Below are 25,014 nucleotides of genomic sequence, written 5' to 3'. Positions count from 1 at the left end.
AATTTTTACTGATGCCATGTGGGTTTATTTTTACTGCTGCTATACCAGTTTATTTTTACTGCTGCTATACCGGTTAATTTTTACTAATGCCATGTGGGTTTATTTTTACTGCTGCTATACCGGTTAATTTTTACTAATGCCATGTGGGTTTATTTTTACTGCAGCTATACCGGTTAATTTTTACTGATGCTATGTGGGTTTATTTTTACTGCTGCTATACCAGTTTATTTTTACTGCTGCTATACCGGTTAATTTTTACTAATGCTATACCGGTTAATTTTTACTGATGCCATGTGGGTTTATTTTTACTAATGCTATATGTCGGTTAATTTTTACTGATGCTATCAGAGCATCAGTAAAAATCAACTAACATTTCAGCATAGCATTGCTTGATTTGTTGATTTTTACTGATGCTATGTGGGTTGATTTTTACTGCTGGATAGTGCTCTTCAGTATGTAGTTATTACTACAAGAATAAAGGGACAAAACAGCAAAGGGGGGCAAATTCGCTAAACAGTAAACTATGTGCAATTGAGAACTACAATAAAAGTAGAGAGGGAGGACAGGATAGATTAGTGAGTCACATTAGAAAATGGGCAATAGTGTGGAGAAGGGCTAGCAAGTGGAATGTAGTTCCAGTGGGGGTAAAATGGATAGGCTAGCAGTGAGACAAGGAAAAGTGTGGATATCCCTGCATTAGAGGGTCATACACTCTTACACAACTCCTCTCAACTAAAGCCCTAAATCTAAGCCCTACTTCTTCTATGAAACACCTTCATGGGTGTTCTATTCTAATGTCTGACTCCAATGTAAAATGGTGCCCTCCCCTCTGTACTACCAATACCAGAGTAAAATAAAGAAATGAATAACTACACCATAGTGGTGTTCATGGTGCTCAAGTGCATAAAAGTGCATCAGGGTCCCCTGAGGAAGGTGTCAGCACTGAAACATACACTGGGTTATTTTTTGCTCTTTTTGGTACATTATAGCTGGAGGATTGGTATCCTTACCTTACCAAGCTTAGCAGCTGTATTATTCAGCATTACTCTATTCTGAATTTGCAATGTCTTGTGATCGCTGCAAAAAAGTTTTTGGATTTTAAAAACTTGATTCTTTAGTTTGTGAGCTGGCAGTGGCAGGCACACATTTACAGGAACAGCTACCTTGCACCTAGTTAGCTGAAGTACGCTCAGGGCCGGCACGTCCATAAGGCGGCACAGGCGGCCGCCTTAGGGCGCACCGGCTCTGGGGGCGCAAAATTCCAGTGACCGACAGGAGGGAAGTGCTCCCTCCTGCCTGGTCACCTCCTGGATCCCCGGAGCTGCTGGGAGGCGTGCGGCTGCAGTTCATTAGGAGGAGGCGGCGAGGGAGCTCTCTGATCTCTCTGACCGGCTCCCTCGCGCGCCTTTTGCTGATGCCGCGGGAGCCGGAATATGACGTCATATTCCGGCTCCCGCGGCATCAGAAAACAGCCTGCGAGGGAGCCGGTCAGAGAGATCAGAGAGCTCCCTCGCCGCCTCCTCCTAATCAACTGCAGTCGCACGCCTCCCAGCAGCCCCACTGGACCACCAATGAAAGACCCACGCCAGCACTCCAGGTAGGGAGGCTGGGTGGGAAATTTTTATTTTTATTTAGATAATTAATTACTGTGTGTGTATGTGTGTGTGCATGTGAGTGTGAGTGTGTCTGTCAGTGAGTGTGTGTGTGTGTGTGTGTGTGTGTGTCTGTCAGTGTGTGTGTGTCTGTCAGTGTGTGTGTGTGTGTGTGTGTGTGTGTGTGTGTGTGTGTGCCTGTCAGTGTGTGTGTGTGTGTGTGTGTGTCTGTCAGTGTGTGTGTGTGTCTGTCAGTGTGTGTGTGTGTGTCTGTCAGTGTGTGTGTGTGTGTGTGTGTGTGTGTTTGTCTGTCTGTCTGTCTGTCAGTGAGTGTGTGTGTGTCTGTCAGTGTGTGTGTGTGTATGTGTGTCTGTCAGTGTGTGTGTGTTCGAGTATGTGTCTGTGAGTTTGTGTGTGTGTGTGAGTATGTATTTTTCTGTAAGCCTGTCTGTATGTATGTATCTGTATGACGGTATGCCTCTGTATGTATGTATGTGTCTGTATGTCTTGTACGTATGTTTCTGTATGTCTCTGTATGCATGTATGTATGTAACTGGATGTATGTTTGTCTCTGAATGTCTGTATATATGTCTCTGTATGCATGTATGTAACTGTATGCCTTTATGTCTCTGTATGTACGTATGTGTGTGTCTCTGAATGTCTGTATGTCTTTGTATGCATGTTTCTGTATGTATGTATGTGTCTGTATGACGGTATGCCTCTGTATGTGTCTGTATGACGGTATGCCTCTGTATGTATGTATGTGTCTGCATGCCTGTATGTCTCTGTATGTATGTTTCTTTATGCCTGTATGTCTGTATGTATGTGCCTGAATGTCTTTGTATGTATGTTTCTGTATGCCTGTCTGTATGTATGTGTCTGTATGACGGTATGCCTCTGTATGCATGTATGTCTTTATATGCCTGCATGTCTCTGTATGCATGTATATCTCTGCTTGTATGTCTCTGACTGTATGTGTCTGTATGTCTCTGTATGATTATTTCTGTCTTTGTATGACAGTGTACCTGTATGACTTTGACTGTGTGACTGAAAAATGATGCCTGTGTGCCTGTGGCTTGGGAGGAAAGACACAGGTGAAGATGCATTTATTTTTTTTTAATGAGGGTTGGGGGCGCCAAAATGCATCTTCGCCTGTGTAACTAAAAATCCTAGCACCGGCCCTGAGTACGCTGCAGTGGTTGTGGTGCTTGGAGGGTCTCACTGTGTCTGCAGTTAGAAAATTGTTTCTATTTATATAGTTATAGTATTTAATTGTACTTATACAAGATCTGTTGAGCATATTGGTTCTATTTATATAGTTATAGTATTTAATTGTATTTATACAAGATCTTTTGTTTTGTTAAAATCAGGCAATAGTGCATTACTTAAAGTATTATTACCACTAGTTTTAAGTGGAATAACTGAAATATGTGCCAAACGTTTGGTTAATTTCTGTGCCCTGATAAATAAAGAACTGTTCCTTTTGCATATTTTTTTGTTGTGAGATTTTTCACACACACACACTTAAAATTTAACGTTATAAACAACTCCCAGTTTACTGAATAAGAATATACCCGGCAAGCAAAAATGCTGTCCCCCCCAGATTTTTGGGGGTTCCTACACCCATGATGGCAGGGTAAGGCATAATTGAAAAACTTGGTTTAAATCACCTAAAGAGTTATGTGATTTACTATTTGCAATCACATAACCTTGGAACAGGCAGCAACATCAACGTGGGAATGCGTTAGAGGTAAGTGCGGCCCGGGCCATCGTGGCATACTTTCCATAATACTTTCCATAATACTGCTAATATGTTTACACCCAATCTAGTGATTGTTTGCTGTCATTTGACAACATTACAGGAGGCTTCATATTTTGCATTTAACTTTCTTTACTCAACTCCACAGCCGCAAAGAAACTTAAAGAAAACTGAAAAACAATTATAAACAAGCATAGGTAATAAGAGGCACATGGAGTCCAAGCACCTCTGTGGCAAAACTAGCCACTTCTAGACTATATGTATTGCAGGTTGTCCATAGGCTGAATGTATACTGTATGTCCTTACCTGTATAAGTGCTGTGTTATGGCCGTTCGCATGCTGGCAGCCATACGCTGCCAGCATACAAAGTATTCGTTCGACGGAACACGGCTATTCCAGCCGTTCGCCGTACGAATGTGGGCTCCCCAGGTAGACCACACATTCACAAGTCGTGTGGCACCAATTAACCGATTGCAACAATGTTGCAATCGGTAATTAAGGGCTCTCCTAGGTGGCCGCCGTTCGACTACCGACCATGCGGCGGTCGGCCATCTTGGATCCTTTGTCTCTGCAGCGGTGTTCGGTCGTCGAGAGCCTGGAACTGAAAACGGCTACTCAATGATCCGAACACCGCTGGACTTCCAGAGCGTTCGGGAGTTCCGCGTTCGGTACATTCTGTTCCCCATAGAGGTTCGGTACTTTTAAACCGAACTCAATGTTTTAATGTATTTTGTGCGGCGTTCGGTTAGTTTAGCTGGGATCAGAGCGGTATTCTCACTAAATGTGCCCGCCGACCCCAGCTATCTACCGAACGGTCATTCGTCTAAAAGCGAGCAAAAATGTATAAAATATGGATTTCTGTATAAATTGTCGGTTTTGCTCCACGAGGGGATAATCCACTTAATCGTCCATTTTAGTGGGAGTATCCCTCTCGTGTAGCAATGCCTGTTGGGATAATTACAATGCCTGATGGGAGAAATCCCCTGTAACAGCTGTAAGGAAACCCCTTGCAAGGGGAACTGCATAAATATGGAAGTCTGTGAATAAAGCGAGTTAGTTGACTCCCAAACTGTGTTTCGTCCGGTTATTGGGAGGATGGGGAATATTGCCGTGCTTTCTGCTCTGACTGTGGATTTCTTGAGAATACCAACGGATATCGTGGACTAATATACTGCATTCCGTTACAATTGGTGGCAAGCGACGGGATCCGAACCTTACAGCCGAAAAGAGGAGTTCGTGTAACTGGAACTACCGAACAAGGAAAGCAAAGGCAATTCGTATGGAGATTGATTATACCATACTGAAACGACAGACTTTAAAGGAACTACTGGAAGCCAGAGGGAAAGTAGCCAGCAGCAAAACCAAGGCTACCCTAATCGCCGAGCTGATGGAGGGAGACCAAGCCCGCAGCGCTACACCCCCAGTAGTTATGGAGGAAACCCTCTATGAAAGAGAGATGAGGACCAGGCTAGCATTTTTGCCGCAGCCTATATCGGATGCCATGTTGAACCTGGTAATGGCAAATGTGCAGGAATATGTTATGGCACACAGCCCGCAACACACCTTGACTCGAACCGAGTCCAACCCCGGGTCCCTTTACAACCCGGTAAAGCCCAAGATCCCGTACCAGGCCTTCAGAGCTTTTTGCGAGGAAAATGACGAAATAGATGGGTACTTGCAGGACTTTGAAAGACTGTGTGATCTGCATGAGCTAGAACGGTCAGTATGGGTGCAACTGCTAGCAAGCAAACTAGCAGGTCGGGCAGCCGAAGCGTACCGTGCTGTACCCAGTGAGGACAGCAAAGATTATGAAAAAGTAAAACGCGCAATCTTGGAGAGGTATGCCATTACCCCAGAGGCATACCGGCGCAAGTTCAGACACTTACGCAGACCAGAGCGAGATTCGCACGCAGAATGGGCACACAAATTGGATCAAGCCTCCCAAGGGTGGATACAGGCCAGCAACGCCACCACCATGGAGGAATTGCGTCAGATGATGTTGCTGGAGCAATTTTTTAACGGATTATCACCGGAGACTCAAGAATGGGTGCGGGACAGAAAACCCCTCACCCTAACCGAAGCGGCTAGATTGGCCGATCAACACTTTGATGCCCGGAGGCACCAGGGACCTGTAGCCAAAAGCTACTCCCGACCCACAGGACTACCTAGCGCTACACCATCTCTAGCGCCCACAGCCGCTCCGTTCGTCCCTCACAAGGACAGATACCGCCACCTTCCAGATACAACGGGCGGGCCAACATACAGTGTCATTCCTGTAAACAATGGGGGCATATGGCCCGAGAATGCACCCAGAATCGCGGCAGGCCCACCTGGAATCAAGGGCGTCCAAACCCCGCACCCAGGGCGGCTGCTCACCATTACCAGAGGGAACCAGCCACTCAGGATTTGTGGAGTGTTCATGCGGAGGAGCCCCTGGGTATATTGCACGAAGTAATGTCGGTCCGAGCCACCGATAACCGGCAGCATCACCGGCCGCTGGTAACCCTTGAGGGGAACGAAGTTCAGGGACTGAGGGATTCGGGAGCTACCTTAACCCTAATAGCACCCCATTTGGTATCGGAGGGCACGCATACCGGCGGATCTGTGGCTGTTCGGGTAGCCGGGGGAGCTGTATACCGACTACCCACGGCAAAAGTACATTTGAACTGGGGTGCGGGAGAGGGGACAGTAGAAGTGGGACTAATGCAGAACTTACCCGCAGATGTTGTGCTAGGGAATGATTTGGGTCAGATGACCTCTGCCTTTGTTCCACAGGCCCCCTACCAAGAAGCCCATCCAGTAACCACACGGCAACAGGCTCGCACCACGGCTACACCGATACACTCTGAGGCTCAGGTAAGAGACCATGACCCCCAACCGACTCCCATATCCTGGGATACCCCGACTACCTTTGTCACTGAAGTACAGACCGATCCCACGCTACAAGTCTATAGGGACCGGGCCCAGGCTGACCAGACAGGGTTAGAGGGGGAGCATTACACGTGGGAGAGAGAGTTATTGTACCGTGTCACGGCCAAGGACGTGGGGGGGTCTGTCACCTTGACTAACAAACAGTTAGTAGTACCGCGGAAGTATAGGCAGGAGCTGCTCAGGATTGCTCACGATATCCCCTTGTCAGGACACCTAGGGATGACCCGTACCCGATACCGCCTGACGCATGCGTTTTTCTGGCCCGGAATCTCACAGGATGTGCGACAGTATTGCACCTCCTGCGACGTTTGCCAGCGAGTAGGTAAACGAGGGGATCGCCACAAGGCCAAGTTATGCCCTCTACCCATTATTGCCGAACCCTTCAGCAGGGTAGCAGTGGACATAATAGGGCCCCTGCCAAAACCCAGTCCCTCTGGTAAAAAGTATATTCTAACCGTGGTGGACTACGCCACCAGGTACCCCGAAGCTGTGGCTCTCCCTAACATTCACGCTGAAACCGTAGCTGAAGCCCTAATGAAAGTATTTTCCCGGGTAGGGTTTCCCCAGGAAATAATATCCGACCGGGGCACCCAGTTTACTGCCGAGGTCACCCAACATATGTGGAAGGTATGTGGCATTAAGCCAATAGTCAATTCCGCCTACCACCCCCAGTCCAATGGACTATGTGAAAGGTTTAATGGGACGCTGAAGCAGATGCTTCGGACGTTCGGGGAAACCCACAAAGACTGGGAGAGGTTTCTGCCTCACCTGCTTTTTGCATATAGAGAGGTTCCCCAAGAATCCACCGGGTTCTCCCCATTTGAACTATTGTTTGGGAGAAGAGTACGGGGACCCTTAAACTTGATTAGGGAACACTGGGAGGGGGAGAGTACAGCTAACGAAACCCCTATCGTATCATATGTACTGGAGTTCAGGGATCGTCTGGAGGCGCTAACTCAGGTTGTGCACACCAACCTCCAGGCGGCTCAGCGACGTCAGCGACGCTGGTACGATAGAGGAGCCAGGGACCGCAGCTTTCAAGTGGGACAGAAGGTTTTAATTTTAAAACCTGTCCGCACAGACAAGCTGCAGGCCATCTGGCAAGGCCCATACCAGGTAGTGGAGCAGCGATGCGACACTACCTATGTAATCGGCCCCTGCTCAGGGGTGGGGAAGAGACGCATGCTTCACGTAAATCTGCTCAAACCCTACCATGAGAGGATAGAAGATGTGACGGCAATCTGTGCCTCCGCCTTAGAAGATCAGGAGAACTTGCCCCTACCTGATCTACTAGAACCCGAAGAACCGGTAGAGCCTTCCCGGGGAGTTCAACTGGGGGAGCGGCTAAGCCCTCACGAGCGTGCCCAGATACAGGCGCTGATCGTAGCTAAAGGGTCTACCTTCTCAAATTTACCTGGGTACACTCCGCTGGCCACACACCGAGTTGAAACCCCGGGACAGCTACCTATGCGACAGGCGCCATATAGGGTTCCGGAATCCGTCCGGACCCATATGAAGGCCGAGTTAGATGAAATGCTGCAGCTAGGGGTTATCGAACCCTCAGATAGCCCCTGGGCATCGCCGGTAGTCCTGGTGCCTAAAAAGGATGGCACTACCCGATTCTGCGTTGACTACCGGAGGCTGAATGACAAGACAGTGTCTGATGCCTACCCGATGCCTCGGATAGACGAGCTGCTAGATAAGATGGCACGGGGTCAGTATCTCACTACCATTGACTTATGTAAGGGATACTGGCAAATTCCTTTAGCCGATGATGCCATCCCCAAGTCGGCGTTTGTCACTCCGTTTGGCCTGTACCAGTTTAAGGTCATGCCCTTCGGAATGAAAAACGCTCCGGCTACTTTTCAGCGGATGGTAGATCGGCTACTGGACGGCTTCCAGGACTATGCCTGTGCCTATCTGGATGACATAGCCATCTTCAGCCAGACCTGGGAAGATCACCTAGATCATATAGGGGCGATCTTAGACCGTATTGGGGAAGCCGGGTTAACTTTAAAACCGAGTAAGTGCCACGTAGGTATGGCCGAGGTGCAGTATCTGGGACACCGAGTAGGGTGTGGGCAGCAGAGACCCGAGCCAGCCAAAATTGAGGCCGTAGCTAAGTGGCCTACCCCCAGGACCAAAACCCAGGTGCTAGCGTTTCTAGGGACTGCAGGGTATTATAGGAAATTTGTACCCGACTACAGCACCCTGGCCAAACCCCTGACGGACCTGACCAAAAAGAACCTCCCTCGACTGGTTGTCTGGGCCCCAGAGTGTGAGCAGGCATTCCAACAACTCAAGACCGCCCTAACTAATGCTCCCGTGTTAACTGCTCCTGATCCAACTAAAAGATTTCTTGTCCACACAGACGCTTCAATGTTTGGATTGGGGGCAGTGCTGAGTCAAGTGGGAGCCGATGGCGGAGAACATCCCGTAGCCTACTTAAGCCGCAAGTTGTTGCCCCGTGAAGTGAGCTACGCCGCTATTGAGAAGGAATGCCTGGCCGTGGTGTGGGCCCTTAAAAAGTTACAGCCGTATTTGTATGGACAACCTTTTTCCTTACTCACAGATCACAACCCGTTGGTGTGGCTAAACCGTGTATCTGGAGACAACGCCCGGCTGCTGCGCTGGAGTTTGGCGCTGCAGCCCTTTGACTTTACCATCCACTACCGGCCAGGAAAACAAAACGGTAACGCTGACGGGTTATCCAGACAGACTGAACTAGAGAAGTGATCTGTGAGTACTCCCCCGGACATCCCCAAGCCGATCCGTTGGGATCAGACTGTGTATGCCGGCTTGGTTCTGGGGGAGCATTGTGGCAAAACTAGCCACTTCTAGACTATATGTATTGCAGGTTGTCCATAGGCTGAATGTATACTGTATGTCCTTACCTGTATAAGTGCTGTGTTATGGCCGTTCGCATGCTGGCAGCCATACGCTGCCAGCATACAAAGTATTCGTTCGACGGAACACGGCTATTCCAGCCGTTCGCCGTACGAATGCGGGCTCCCCAGGTAGACCACACATTCACAAGTCGTGTGGCACCAATTAACCGATTGCAACAATGTTGCAATCGGTAATTAAGGGCTCTCCTAGGTGGCCGCCGTTCGACTACCGACCATGCGGCGGTCGGCCATCTTGGATCCTTTGTCTCTGCAGCGGTGTTCGGTCGTCGAGAGCCTGGAACTGAAAACGGCTACTCAATGATCCGAACACCGCTGGACTTCCAGAGCGTTCGGGAGTTCCGCGTTCGGTACATTCTGTTCCCCATAGAGGTTCGGTACTTTTAAACCGAACTCAATGTTTTAATGTATTTTGTGCGGCGTTCGGTTAGTTTAGCTGGGATCAGAGCGGTATTCTCACTAAATGTGCCCGCCGACCCCAGCTACCTACCGAACGTAGACGTCATTCGTCTAAAAGCGAGCAAAAATGTATAAAATATGGATTTCTGTATAAATTGTCGGTTTTGCTCCACGAGGGGATAATCCACTTAATCGTCCATTTTAGTGGGAGTATCCCTCTCGTGTAGCAATGCCTGTTGGGATAATTACAATGCCTGATGGGAGAAATCCCCTGTAACAGCTGTAAGGAAACCCCTTGCAAGGGGAACTGCATAAATATGGAAGTCTGTGAATAAAGCGAGTTAGTTGACTCCCAAACTGTGTTTCGTCCGGTTATTGGGAGGATGGGGAATATTGCCGTGCTTTCTGCTCTGACTGTGGATTTCTTGAGAATACCAACGGATATCGTGGACTAATATACTGCATTCCGTTACAACCTCCTCTTTCTTTGCTGCTCCATCACAAGAACAAGGTCAGAGTTTTGGTTTACTCCACTCTGTCTCTAATAGTGTTGACTGTATTTCACCTTTTACTTTTTTCTTTATTGTTTTTCTACTTATTTATATTGTTCATTTAGGTTTGGGAGTGTTTTAGGGCTCTTTGTGTTGGAATCCTTGGTTTGTTTCTTTGAAGGACCAGGTTTGGCTTGGTGCATATTGTTCCAAGGGAGGTTTGAGTGCCAATGGGATTATACTGGCTTGGGGTGAGTCCCCATTGTGTTACATTTCACTGGTGCTGCTAAGTAGGGCCTCTATACCGGCTCTGTACCGCCTTGCACACACTGTACCCCTATATAAACACTATACCCCTATACACACATTGCTGCACCTGTACACACACATGTGCACTACAGCCCCTATACACATACACACACTAAAGCTCCTAAATACACACAATGCAGCCACCTGCATCCCCTAGAAACACACAGTACAGCCCTCACATGCACACACAACACCCCCTAGTCCCACGCACTCTACAGGCCTTATAAACACACACACACACACACACACACACACACACACACTACAGCCACACATAGCTAAAAGCAGACCACTTTATACACAAACTACAACACAAATAGTCTCCTATACATACATGCAATCGCACAAGCAACCTCCAAACACATACAACACCACAGGGAGCATCCACACATATACACAGCACACTTTAACAATTCTGTTCTAATATTGTTCTCGGGTATACCACTATTGAGGACACCAGAAAAACATCACTATCAAATGCAGCACATGTTTACGTTGCACAAAAAAAACAGACATTTATTCCACCCCAGAGCACTAGATGCTATGGAGGGGCATCACACTAACAAACATGCCTCCTTTCTGGTTCCGCCCCTCATAGTGGGCTGCTCTACCTTTAATTGACCGGGCTGAATTTTTGTCCCAGTACGGCCCTGCCTCTTAGCCTTGCAATGTAAATCATAGGAATTTTCAAGAAACTGCAATAATTACATTGCAGGACTAAGACTGCCTCTAGTGGCTGTCAGTCAGACAGCCAATATAGGCACTTCCTGCTTGCTGACGATGGAGGTCCTCTGAGGACATCAAGTGTCACTTAAACCACCATAGGAAAGCATTGCTGCAATAAAAGTCTACTTTTGTGTCTGAGAATCCACCCTTTTATTCAAATAGCATGAGAATCAGTCTATTCATCTTGATAATATCCCGTTATCCTTAGGACTCTTTCTATTATCCCTGTAAAAAAAAAAGAAAAAATACCATCTGTCCATTCAGTATGACAATCCGACATTGAAATAAAAACTCATGGACATAGATGTAAACTTTATTTAATTTTGCTATCATGTTTCGATGAAAGAGTTTGAAAAAAAAACACAAAAAGGAACAAAAATAACCAATAACCAAGCAGAGGGGAACTACAAGCATCTTGTAGAACTATTTTCAGCTCATCACAAGAAAGAATTTAACAGTTTAAGCTAAAGTCTTAAAACTTTAAACATCTCACATATTGGTGAGCATTTCAAGAACAGAGCACTCAATATATCTTCAAATTTCAGTAAAGAAGGAATAGAATGGTCTTCTAAAGTATATTACTCCAAAGCAGGAGGCTATAAAAATCACAACTTACAGAGTCACACTCGTTATCATCTGACAAAAGACACTAATTGCAGACACTACAGCATAATCTTTATTTAAGTGATCTCCAACTCCGTTTGAACAGATCAGAACGGACAGCTCCAAATGGTTACACTGCTCCATCAAGTCCATACGTTTTATAGTTGGTAAAGGTTCCAAGAGAGAAAAAAGTGTAGGAACATGAAGAGTTCATTGTGTAACTGGTCACCGAGTTTTCCTCTGGAATATAACAGAATATGTCAGTGTGAAATAAGGAGAAATACTTACATAGTTCCAGGGTGGAATAAATGTTTGTACAGGAGCACAGGCACCCTTACTAATTTTCTAAGGCTGCATGTATGTGCTCTATGCCCATATTTTTTTGTATCCAGGACATGAAGTTTGATCTATCCAGAGCAGCAGCAACCATTATATCCTGGGACGTTAAGTATAAAACTATAATTTTTTTTTATATCTTTTACTTTAGATTAAATTGCTTGGGTAGCCTTTAATATGTTTTAACTGCAATCATGGGAAATATATGATTAGGACTGCAAAAGAGGATTGTCTGGTTACTATTACAATTGTTTAGCTAGAATATGTTTATTAATATTTGTTATATTTTCCCAAACATTTGTCATTAAACATTATCTTTTGCTGCATTTTGAGTGATTGTCTTTTGATGGTTACCTGTTGGGAAATATATCTGCCAAAACACCTGAACCAGCTAATAATCTAAAATGATATCTGTACAAAAGGGAAGGGTTGGTTTTGAATGCTTGCAAGTATATGTGGGCTTTCAGTAATTCTATTGTTAATGCAACTAGGTGATGCCTATTGTTAGTGTAGCTAACTTACACAAGGACACCCCTCTTGGTGCTCCTGAAAGTTTAACACAGTAGTAATTGTGAAACCCTTTGAATTGCGCAAACTAATTAATCTTAAACCACAAACTACAACAGGTGACATGATGGTTTCTTTAATTTAAGAAAGATTCAATGTGCTTCACTATATAATAGACAGCATCAATGCTTCTAGAAATATAATTGCTAAATACTATTGGAGCTTGTATGAAGCTCTGTGCCTTGTGAGTTGGCATTTATACACTTTATTGAAAGTCTTTAATCTCCATAAGAAATACTACAATATTAGCTGTTTTTTCCTTTGTTTTTATTTCTTCTATTACATGTACTAATTGCATAACAATCAAGCCATATAGGAATTGAGATTTTCTTGTACCTTTGACCATTTTCTATATAATTTACACTGGTGGAGTATTCATCTCTGTACTAGTTACTGCTTGCTATGTATTGCATGTTTTTTTTTTTTTGTTTTACAAGGCATGGTCTGTATGTTTTCAAAAAGCTGGACTATGTTAGACATGATCATATAAATCATTTTATATGGATTGAAGTATTTTACCTGGGAAATAATAGTCGAACACCTTGACAACAGCAGGTTTCAGATTCATCACCATAAAAATCTGGACTATGTTTATGGCATACGTTTGCACCATGTTGGTTAGCTAGGGGAAGAAGAAATATTTGATTTAATATAAGTGGGGTGGGGGTGGGGTTTACAGAATTATATAGTTAGTTGTTTTTTTTGTTTAACTCTTCAAAGAAGAATTTATGTTTTCCCTACAGAGAATCAAAATAAAAACATCCACAACCACATTAACCCCTTAAGGACAGAGCTTCGGAAGCTTGTCTTTCACTTTGTGACAACTGCATTTTTTGCATTTTTTGCTGTTTGCGTTCAACTGCAATTTGCATTTGACTAATTTATTGCACCGACGCATATTATATACCGTTTTTTAAAGGACAGAAAGGGCTTTCATTTGATGTAACATATATATATATATATACATGCTTATTTATTATAAAAAAATACAGAAAAATGCAAAAAAAATGAAAAAAATTGATTTTTTTTACAGTTTTTGCAATAATAATGTGTGCCTAATTAGTGCAGGTTAAGGAAAGTAATCAAAAATAAATTAATTTAGTTGTTCTGATTTACAGAATATATAATGTGTCTGGGATTTTCAGTTTTTTTTGGTAGTTACAGGTCACAAAGCACAAGGAGTAAAATAAACTTTTAATATCGAGCGATTTTAGAATTTGGTATGTTTGTCTTGTAAGCTTTATAGCCATAAAAGAAAACAAAATTGCCGCACAAAAGTATATATTTATATAAAGTAGACACCACAGGCTATTTACCTAAGGTTGTTTTGACACTTTTTACGTAGCCATTTTACCGCCAACCTCTGCTAAATATTGGAGTAAAATTGTGTTTTTTGGGGGTTTTCTGACACAAACTTATAACAAAGAACTTCTCATGTGTATTTTGTAAAGTTGGTGTGTGCTATTCCTGTACGAAGTTTTATTATGTGTTCAGTTACTTCTGCTGAGTACAACGGTACCCCCATTGTATGTCTTTGCCACTATTTCGTGAAGCTACAGTGCCATATAGGAGACCTGTCCTTTTCAGTATTCACAGTAGAATTTTGAGAGACGGATTTAATGAGCCTATGCTTCCATTTGGGGTATTATAACAGTTTGACTGTTCAAAAAAACCCCACAAAGGCCTACCATTTGTAAAAGTAGACACCCCAGGGTATCTCATAAGGTGCATATTGTGCCTTAACATGCCCCCATTTTTTTACCATTACATGCCAAAGTATGTGGTAAAAAATAATTTTGTGCATTTTTTACATACGGATTGCATTTTTGCTGGGCATTTTGTATATTTCATATGTGCCACTAAGTTCAAACCCCCCAAATTATGCTCAGCTAAGTCTTCTGAGTAAAAGGACACCCCCATTGTATGTCTATGGCACTATTTCGTGAAGCTACAGTGCCATATAGGAGACCAAGCCATATCAGTTTTTACCGAACTTTGAATTTTGACGCCGGGCCTAAGTGCAATTTCCAAGCATCTTCGCAGGTTTTAAATTCAAACTACCCCACAAAGGCCTACCATTTCTTAAAGTAGACACCCCAGGGTATTTCAAAAGGCATATTTTGAACCTTAGCGTGGGATCATTTTTCCGCTAGCGTGTACCAGGTGTAGTGGTAATAAGAGTTTTTTTCTGCCTTTTTGACACACAAAGTGAGTTTGCACAGTATATTTTGCAAACCATATGTGTACTACCACTGTATAATACTTCATATGTTGCTCAGCTATGTCTGCTGAGTACAAAAATACCCCCGTATGTACCTTTGCCAGGTATATGTGGACATTGCAGGGGCACATTTGGGACACAGCCATTCCATTTTTTTTTCCAACTTTCAATTTTTACGCTGTGCCCATGTCCCATTTTAGAGTATTTTACCAGGCTATATAATCCAAATACCCCATAAAGCCATACCATTTCTTAAAGAAGACATCCCAGGGTATTTCAAAAGGCATATTTTGAACCTTAGCGTGGGATCATTTTTCCGCTAGCTTGTACCAGGTGTAGTGGTAATAAGCGTTTTTTCTGCCTTTTTGACACACAAAGTGAGTTTGCACAGTATATTTTGCAAACCTTATGTGTACTACCACTGTATAATACTTCATATGTTGCTCAGCTATGTCTGCTGAGTACAAAAATACCCCCGTATGTACCTTTGCCAGGTATATGTGGACATCGGAGGGGCACATTTGGGACACAGCTATTCCATTTTTTTCAAACTTTACATTTTTACGCTGTGCCCATGTCCCACTTTAGAGTATTTTACCAGGCTATATAAACCAAATACCCCATAAAGCCATACCATTTCTTAAAGAAGACATCCCAGGGTATTTTAAAAGGCATATTTTGAACCTTAGCGTGGGATAATTTTTCCGCTAGCTTGTACCAGGTGTAGTGGTAATGAGCGTTATTAAATGTATTTTTTTACTTTTTAAAACTTTTTTTACTTTTTAAAACTATTTTTTAAACTTTTGTTTTGCTTATTAATTTTTTTAAAGTTTCCTAAACTTTCGTAAAACTTTTTTTTACAGATTTAACATTTTTCTAAGCTTTTTTTTTACGTTAACCCCTAACTAGCAGTAAGCAGCACTAACAGTAAATTCCCCATTTTCCCATAACTTCCACCCACCCCAGCTAGCAAAATATTTAATTATACAATATTTAAATTAGTTAATTAAATAAATGTAACCCCTGAGGGTTAAAAAATAAATAAAAGTTAATCGTCAGGGGTTAAAAAAAATTAGATCACAGTATAATACTGTTATCTGTATTTTGATCACTGTAGGCAGTGATCGACTGGCAGGGAAGGGGTTACTTTTTATTTGGACTGGGTAAAGGGTTTATTTTTTTTAAATTTTTTACTTAAACGTTATTAAAACTTTATTTAACTTAATTTTTTAACTTTTTAAAGCTTATTTTTAAACTTTTTTAACGTTAACCCCTAGTTAGCCTAATACTAAATCCCCCAATTCCCCACTAACTTCCACCCTCCCCAGCTAGCTAAATTTATAACTTTAAAAAATTTAAATTAATTAATAAAATAAATTTAACCCCTGAGGGTTAAAAAAAATAATAATTAACCCTCAGGGGTTAAAAAAAAAATCAGATCATAGTAAAATGTAATCCCTGCCAATTGATCACTGTAGTCAGTGATCAATTGGCAGGGAAGGGGTTAATTTTATATTAAAATGGGTAAATGGGGGGGTAAAGGGGGGTGGGATTTTAATTTAACTTTATTTTTTTTCCACCAGGGGGCAGGATCAGCACTGATCCGTCTCCCTGCACTTCACACAGAACCAGGAAGTGCAGGGAGGCGGAGGTGAGTATAGAGAGCACATGTACTGTCAGAGCGGGCACATGTACTCTGACAGCCCGATCCGGTGCTCCCGGTCTGCCTCCGATTGCGGCGATCTGGGGTTAATTTTAACGGGTGACGGACGAGGTCCGTCACTCGTCGTTAAGGCAATCCCCTGAGTGAAGGGGTTACAGCATAAAATAAAGTAAGTATGCATGTCCTAAAACAATTATATCACACTGTGATATGTCTTGCTTAGAAATATAATTTAATAGCAATATGACATGTATATGTAAATATAATTATACAACAATGCGACCTGTAAATAAGTCACAATATATATATATATGTATAAACATAATGTCGTAACTATGTGATGTATATAAATATGGAATAACAACTTGACATGCATGTACAAAGAGAATCATGTGGCTATGTAACCTTTATGCACATGTTACGTATTCGACTGCACCAAGCACTTTATGGTGAGGGTGTGGGATATATATATTTAATGTATACACATGCGACTTACACCTTCTGATTGGTCTTTGAAAGAAAGAAGTTCTGCATATAAGTGAGAAGCAGTTTAGACACTTGATGAAGGGAGAAAGGATAGAAATCATCACAGATCTAAAACAGATATGACACAACACCATTTTAATCAATAACATTTATAAAAATGCCACGGTACAGCTGTATTGCATGCAGTCTACAATCAATGTACCCAATGCTTGCCAGAAAACTTGTATTTTTAATAAAATATATTAAATATACATATGCATGCATGCTCAGCTTTCTTTCACGTGCTCCGTGTCACAAGTTGTCGATCCAAGTCTCTCTTTGCAAGTCGCTACCGGGACTATCAAAATTCAGAAACACACTTCTTGTGTACATTTATACATAGCGAAGCTTGATAAAAAAAAAAAAAAAGATTCCCGATTTGCACCCCCATATCCATAGCAACAGCCAAAATAGAAGGATTATTTCCACTTATTCACACAGATCTCACCTTTTCTAGGTAAATAGTAACAGAATTTGGCGTTGTGCTGACCTTCTTTACCTCAGGCATGTATTCAAGCTAATGAAATAAAACGGATATTATATAGTTAACTTATGTTCTTCTGCATAGTTTTTGAATAGCATTAGGCAACCCATGAATGTATATGCTGTTTAGATGCACAGTTTGTAGGTTTTTGTAGAATTATTGTAGCAGTGTGTTCTAATTGAATGAAAGATGTTTAGCAGTTCATTGAGTCGTACCCCTTATCCCCAACTATCATAGAATTTGATGTCTTCCTTGGAAAAACCAACAGAAATTGGAATTGTTGCTTCTACTGTATTTCATAATATAGGAAATAAACTAAGCTAATGGAATCATGTGGATGACATCATAGAAAAAACAACCTTTAAATGCATTATAGCACCCATCTTGTTCATACAGCAAGTTACATCCTCAAAAGATAGATTTAGTTTACAGTATATCAGCAAAACCTCTCACTTTCCAGTTCTTCTTTGTCTCTATCACTCCATTTCTTGCTATCTTCCTCTTCCACTACCTCTCTCACCAAGCTCTCTTTTCCCTTTGCATATCTCCCTGGGAGCCCAGGCCAAGTCAGAATGGCCCACTTGGAAATTTCCTGGTTGGCACAGGAGCCTGTCGAATGTTTTTTTAAATATAGATAATCCCCGAGGATTAGCAGATTGCCTGCAATAACTGTGAAATGTATCTGTTAAACGGAGCTGCACTGTTCTGGAGAGGAAGATGAAAGATGCAGAAGATGGAGCTAGGACGAGAGAAGGTGATGAAGCTAGGGGAGAAAGAGTGAAATGTAGTTGAGAGGGAGATGATTTTGGAAAATAGAGATAAGAGGGACTGAGGGACATTCAGCTGAGAGGAGAAAGGGAGATGGAAATGGGGGGGTGTGAGGGAGATGAAGATGGAGATGAGACAGATATACAAGCTGGGGGGATAGGGAGATTAAGCTGGGTGTGAAATGGAGATTGAGATGGAGCTGGGAGGAGAGATGAAAATTAAGCGAGGAGATAAGCTTGGGGGAGAGAGAGATGGAGAATGAAAGTGAGAGGGAAATTGAGATGTGGGGAAGAGAGGGAGATGGAGCTGGGAGTAGAGAGAAAGATAGAGCTGTGGGGAAGAGAGAGAGATGGAGCTGAGGGGAGAGAGAGAGATTTAGCTGGGAGGAGAGAGGGAGATGGAGCTGGAGGAGAGAGGGAGATGGAGCTGGAGGAGAGAGGGAGGTGGAGCTGGAGGAGAGAGGGAGGTGGAGCTGGGAGGAGAGAAGGAGATGGAGCTGGAGGAGAGAGGGAGATGGAGCTGTGGGGAAGAGAGAGAGATGGGGCTGTAGGAGAGAGAGATAGAGCTGTGGGGAAGAGAGAGAGATGGAGCTGGGAGGAGAGAGGGAGATGGAGCTGGAGAAGTGAGGGAGATGGAGTTGTCAGGAAGAGAGAGATGGAGCTGTGGGGAAGAGAAAGAGATGGATGAAAGAGGGAGATGGAGCTGGGAGGAGAGAGGGAGATGGAGATGTGGGGAAGAGAGAGATGGAGCTAGAAAGAGAGATGGAGATGGGAGGATAGAGGGAGATGGAACTGGAGGAGAAAGGGAGATAGAGCTGGGGGAGTGAGTTGGTAACTGAGCTGGACAAAGACAGGCAGTTTGGGGAGGTTCTTCTTTAATGTGAGTTGTGTATGAGTATGTAACAATGTTATATAGCTTATTATTAGATCACAGAGCTCCCCAGAAGTAAAACTTTCAATATTTTTACATTATAAGAGTCCCACAGAACTCCTTTGCAATAAATCTCTCAGCAATGCAGTATGTATAAGCTATCACAGAGCTCCACAGCAAAAAAAAAAAAAAAAAACCTTCACAGTAGTGTGCAGTGTAAATGAGTATATCACAGAGACAGACAGCGGGAAAACACATTGTGCTCTGTATATGACTGTATCACACAAGTGTTTGAACAATATATGTTTTTTTTATCTTCTATACAGTCAAAATCAATCTGCCCTTTTCTTTGCAATAAATAGAGCTGAAGGGTACTAGGATAGATCACGTTGTCATTGATTTGTGGCAGAAACTCGCATATGAAGGAGAGAGAAATGGACAAGGCATCACGTGTGAAGGGACGGCCTGCAGACTCAGCCCAGGAAGGGAAAGATTTAATTTGTGTGTAAATGGATCATTGTGTGTGTGTCGGTGTGAAGTACGTTGTAGGGTCTAAAATAACCGATGGCAGTCCTGGACGTCCACAGGAATTTTTCCAGGCGGTGGGCATAATTGTAATGACATCCATGCTTGGTCCCTTTTTGACAGTGTCATGAAAGGGAAGGGGCATAGTCATTATCGCATAAAGCCAGGGTGAATAGCGTTTTAACAACTATAGTGTCAGGAATACATGTTTGTATTCCTGACACTATAGTGTTGCTTTAAGTAAATTAAAGGAACATTCTGGTCACCATAACAACTTCATCTAAATGAAAATGCTATGATGCCAGGAAGCCCCTGGGTGCTCTCTTTCCTTTTAAGGGTTAAACCGCTCTCAAATGGTTTAACCCCAAAGGCTTCCTCCAGCTCCAGATCTCCAGGTCGCTCAGTGGTATTTGGCTTCTGAAACGGAGTGTCAGGAAGTGCAGATTGACGTCAGGCATGGGTGGTCAATTGACGCTCTAAGCCAATCGCTTGTTCCCGGTTCATAAAAACGTTTAACTTTTTTATGAATGGGGAGCTACTGATTGGCTTAGCGGACCGCTCTAGCCAATCAGTGACACCCCTACCCAGCGGCACTCTGTGCTTCCTGACACTCAGTAAATAAAAGTGAACACATTAACACTGATATTTATTTTTACCTGGGAGATGAGAAGGTCAAAAGTTTCCCTGCCAGGCCCAGGTACCAAAGCCTTATGATGTGGTGTCCAGAATAAAGTGGAGGGTTCACTTCACTTGTCCTCCCTGCTCCAATCTCCTTTTATTCTCCTTAATTTGACACAGTCTTCTTTTTCTTCTGACACTGTCTTCTCTCCTCCTTGGCTCCTTCTGCTCCTTTACCTTTCTGCTACCTTCTGCTTATTTTGCTCCTTTCTCTTTTTGATCCTTTTGTGCTCCTTGCAGACCCTTTGTGCTCCTTGCTACCCTTTTCTGCTCCTTCTCCTACTTTACCTTTGTGCTCCTTCTGATTCTTTCTGCTCCTTTACCTTTGTGCTCCTTCTGTCCATTTATGCTCTTTGCAGACCATTCCTTCTCCTTGCAGACCCTTCCTGCCCCTTGCAGAATCTTCTTGCTCCTTGCAGACCATTCCTGCTAATTTTATTAAAGACCCGGAGGCTCCTATTATGCTGCACTCTTTCTTTAATTCCCTCAGCAGCAAAGAAACATTATTTGAAAAAAACATTTGAAACAGGTATAGACAATGTCCGCCTAGTAACATAACCCTCCAATCAGTGACCTCATTCTCCTATACTATACTATGACCACTTCATCTTTCTTTGTTGCTCCCTCAGATAAGTAGACCTCTCACAGCTCTGGCTGTGGGATTCTATATTTATTTGCGATTGTATGCCTCTTATATTTATTGAATACTAATTGTATTTCGATTTTATTTGCTTACATGTTAATTCTGTACTTTTATATGTACCACTATGTGCCTTTAAGATTTTGTCTGTATGGTGATTTGAACCCGCTGGTGTTTTTACCCCTTCTTTGTGCCATTCCATCATCTTCTTTTCAATTATTTTATAATTGGTGCTCCTGCAGGTCCTCGGGAGGTTTCTCACCGCAATCACCGACGCGGCTGTCAGAACTGTCTCGCTCAGCCGCGCAGGTGCATCCCGTAAGGGATGCCTTCGGCGGCCATCTTGCGGCCCGGCTGTTTAGTCCGCGCTCGGTTACTGTCCCGAGCGAAAGTCTCAACCGCATACACCTGGCTCCAAGTGCGATAGCTGGCTCTAAGCAAGAGCACATTAGATACCTCCCTTGCCATTTTCAGCTTCGTAGTAAGCTCCTAATAGCCGCGGCATTCATAGTTTCACTGAGCAATTTCTCGGCGGCCATTTTATGCAGTGTTTTCACGCCCTTTACCTGTGACACGCCCACTCTGTCCCTTGATCGGAGTTGGTGTCCAGTTTTAGTGGCGGACGGTTCCCCTTTCTTCTGCTCTCCATCCTTTTTTGATAAATAGCTGTGAGTACTAGTAATTGACTTTCTTTACTAATTACTGTGTTCTGGTATCTTGCCTGGGTTACTTAACCCTGCTCTCAACATTTGCTATTAAGAGTCACCACTGACAATTTCTGTTTATTATTTAATTTGCACTAATGCAATCCTCTAATGATTTACCTGGTCCCTCAGGGACACAAGCTGATCCTCAAACTGCCTTGTGTTTTCCACCTGTAGTTTCTGGGGATGAAGTGGATTTCCCAGCATCAGAGGAAATTCAAGCTATCATGGACACTACTGTGTCCAAGTCTGTATCTAAAGCCCTGGCATCTGCTATGGACATTACGTCCTCCTCTATTTTGAAATAATTTACCCAAGCACTAATACAGGCCCAATTAATGGTCCCTCCGATCGCCACGCCAGTCGCAATACCATCTGTCTCTCACCCCCCATGCCCCGGCTGCAAAGCCTCGGCAAAAGTCAAGCACTCCTCCAAACTAACGATGGACAGCAAAACACCTGTCACAGATGGCGCGAATATTGAACCGCGCAAAAGAACCTCTAGCCAGGCAAAAACGGCAAGACACTGGAAGTGGGCTAAAGCCCAACCTGATACCACTGAGTCAGAACTCAGTTCAGATGAGGAGAGTGCCCCTACCCTAGACACATATCAGTCTAATGATTTGTCCGACCTAGATTCGGAATACGGAGTGGATGAGGAGTGTAACCCCACCACCAAAATACATACCTCTGGCACGTCCAGTTCTGATGTAAACAAAGAGGGTAAAATCCTTGACCCGCAGGGCGAGCCATTGTTCGAGCCTGATGACTTACGACACCCCCGCTCTGCGGAGTGGTCACCGGCCGAGCATGTGGCGCAATACGTCGCATCCTGGGTCCGTAAGCCTTTGGATAAGGCAACACGAAATAAATTGAGGGCTGAATGCCCATGCCCCACCGTATCAGACGATGTCTGTAAGACACCCCAAGTTGACCCCAAAGTCATACAATTTTTAAGCAAGACTGGTTGGAAACCTAAGAAAGGTTTAGACTTCTCTCTTTATAATTGCCAAGACAACATTTATGAAGCCGTGGAGGAATCCTTGGCTCAAGACGAAGCCTTAGATGCAAAAAATAGGGGGAAGGGCTGCGCCACAAAACGTCAGTATATAAAATAGTCCAAATAAAAAAAGAGAGAGAAAGTCTTATCTGGAACAAGTCCAATAGGGGATGTAGAATCTATGGACGTTGGACGAAGCCTTAGATGGCCTCACTATTAGAGGTTGGATTCAGAGAGTGATATGCCTCATAGGCAATGCCAATACAACTCTTGATACGGAGCGCCGTAAATCTATCTTAATTAAAATAGAACCCAAACTTGTAAATATGGCAATTACTGAGCCAGGAGCCCAAGCAAAAGGGTATATTTTTGGAGAGTCTTTTGTAAAAGACCTGGGCTCCTATGTCCAGACATTCACAGCCTTAGACAAGGCACAATCAAATCTAAAACGGGTGTTCCACCCAAAGGTTTTTGTTGGGGCCGGCAGTGCAAGGGGCCGTCTGTCCGGCAGAGTCAATAGAGGTTCGTGCCAGAACCGAGGCTCCTATATGGGGAGACTCCCCTTTCCCGACCAGAGGTCCTCTCCGACCTTCTTCCCCCAATGAGGCAGACCTTGGGTGTCAAGAGGTGCACGAGGCACTCCTTCCGGAAGACGTCCTTACGGTAAGCAACCTTTCTCAATTTTCTTCACATGTGGCGATAGGGGGCAGACTCATTTTTCCCATGTCTGGGCTCTCATTACATCAGATGCCTGGATACTCAGGGCAGTCCACGGGTATCTAATAGACTTTGTATCCCCGCCTACCCAACTCTCCCCACCAAGGGAGATTGTTTTCTCCCCACTAGACACGACCCTCGTCTCTGAGGAAGTTCGAGACTTGGCATTCAAAGGGGCTATTCAAGAAATCCCGATGCATACCCCAGGTTTTGTGAACAACCTATTTCTTGTCCCCAAAAAAAGGGTGTGGATCCCGCCCAGTTATCAATCTCAAACACTTAAACACCTACGTAACCTACCATCACTTCAAGATGGAAGGCATTCATTGCCTACGAGATTTGCTCCAGCCAGCAGACTGGATGGTCAAACTCGACCTAAGAGACACTTACCTCACGGTACCCATTGCGCAGATGCACCAAAACTTCCTGCAATTCAAATGGCAATGAAGGAAATGGCGCTTCCGCTGCCCTCCCTTCGGTCTCTCTTCCACACCTTGGTGTTTCACCAAGCTCATGAAGCCCGTCATCGCTCTCCTACGCAGTCGGGGGATTCGTCTAATCATATACTTAGATGACATCCTGCTGTTATCCCACTCAGTATCACTACTTCATATTCACCTCGGTTGGACCACAACCTTGCTGCAGAATTTGGGCTTCATTATAAACTGGGAAAAGTCCATCCTAGTCTCCACTCAACAAATAGAGTTCCTAGGACTCTTGGTGGACTCAGACACGCAAACCTTGTATTTACCAACATCCAAAATGAGAAATATCAAGAAAGAGATAAGACGAGTTCTTGCCTCTCCGCAAATATCTCTCAAACATGTGGCCCGCATGATCGGGCTCCTAGCAGCCTCCATACAGGCCATATTTCCAGGCCCCCTTCATTACAGAGCCCTCCAGCGCCTACAGGCGTCATACCTCAGAGGCGGCGCCTCATACGAGGATACTCTGACTCTAGACACAGAAGCGAAAAAAGAACTCCACTCGTGGCTCCTACACATGGAGGCGTGGAATGGCAGAACCATCTTTTGCACGGCCCCAGATGTAGTCATAGAGTCGGACGCAAGCTCTTACGGTTGGGGTGCGCGCTGCGGAGATATCTCCACCGGCGGACGATGGTCGGAAGCGGAATCCACGCTGCATATAAATTGCCTAGAACTCCTGGCAGGGTCCTTTGCGATTCGCAGCCTCTCCCCGACACTGTACCAGTGTTCAATCTTACTGAAGATGGACAACATATCGGCTGTCCGTTATATCAACCACCTCAGTGGCACGAGATCCAAAATTCTAGCGAATTTGGCTCGAGACCTTTGGCAGTTTTGTCTGCAACACAACATGGCTGTCAAGGCAGAATATTTGCCGGGGTTGTCCAACACTACGGCAGATTGGTACTCCCGCCACCTGCGGGATTCCAGCGACTGGCACCTCGATCCCCAAATCTTCCAGCGCATTTGGGATCTGTGGGGTCCTCTGGCAATAGACTTATTTGCCTCTCGCTTGAATACCCAACTTCCGACCTTCTTCAGTTGGGGGCCAGACCCTACGGCTTCGGCTACGAATGCATTCTCCCAAGACTGGTCAACCACCAGGAACTATG

At 44.1% G+C, this 25,014-nt stretch overlaps 1 protein-coding gene across 1 annotated transcript in view; it reads right to left on the bottom strand.

Moving 5' to 3' along the window:
• The window catches only part of LOC134574693 (alpha-2-macroglobulin-like protein 1), a gene marked incomplete at its 3' end in the record, with an annotated part of 117,709 nt that extends 95,805 nt beyond the window's left edge, over positions 1-21,904 (bottom strand). Inside the window, exons 1-4 of the mRNA XM_063433812.1 lie at positions 21,818-21,904; positions 17,477-17,545; positions 13,139-13,241; positions 11,851-11,956 (exon numbers count right to left, since the gene is read on the bottom strand). Coding sequence (XP_063289882.1) covers positions 11,851-11,956; positions 13,139-13,241; positions 17,477-17,545; positions 21,818-21,904 — 365 coding nt within the window. The remainder of the gene's footprint in view (positions 1-11,850; positions 11,957-13,138; positions 13,242-17,476; positions 17,546-21,817) is intronic.
• Between the last annotated feature and the right edge of the window lie 3,110 nt (positions 21,905-25,014).

Source organism: Pelobates fuscus, chromosome 10, assembly GCF_036172605.1.
Source record: "Pelobates fuscus isolate aPelFus1 chromosome 10, aPelFus1.pri, whole genome shotgun sequence".
Taxonomy (NCBI): Eukaryota; Metazoa; Chordata; class Amphibia; order Anura; family Pelobatidae; genus Pelobates; species Pelobates fuscus.
Note: the sequence above shows the minus strand (reverse complement) of the source record. Positions and strands in the feature narration are given on the sequence as shown.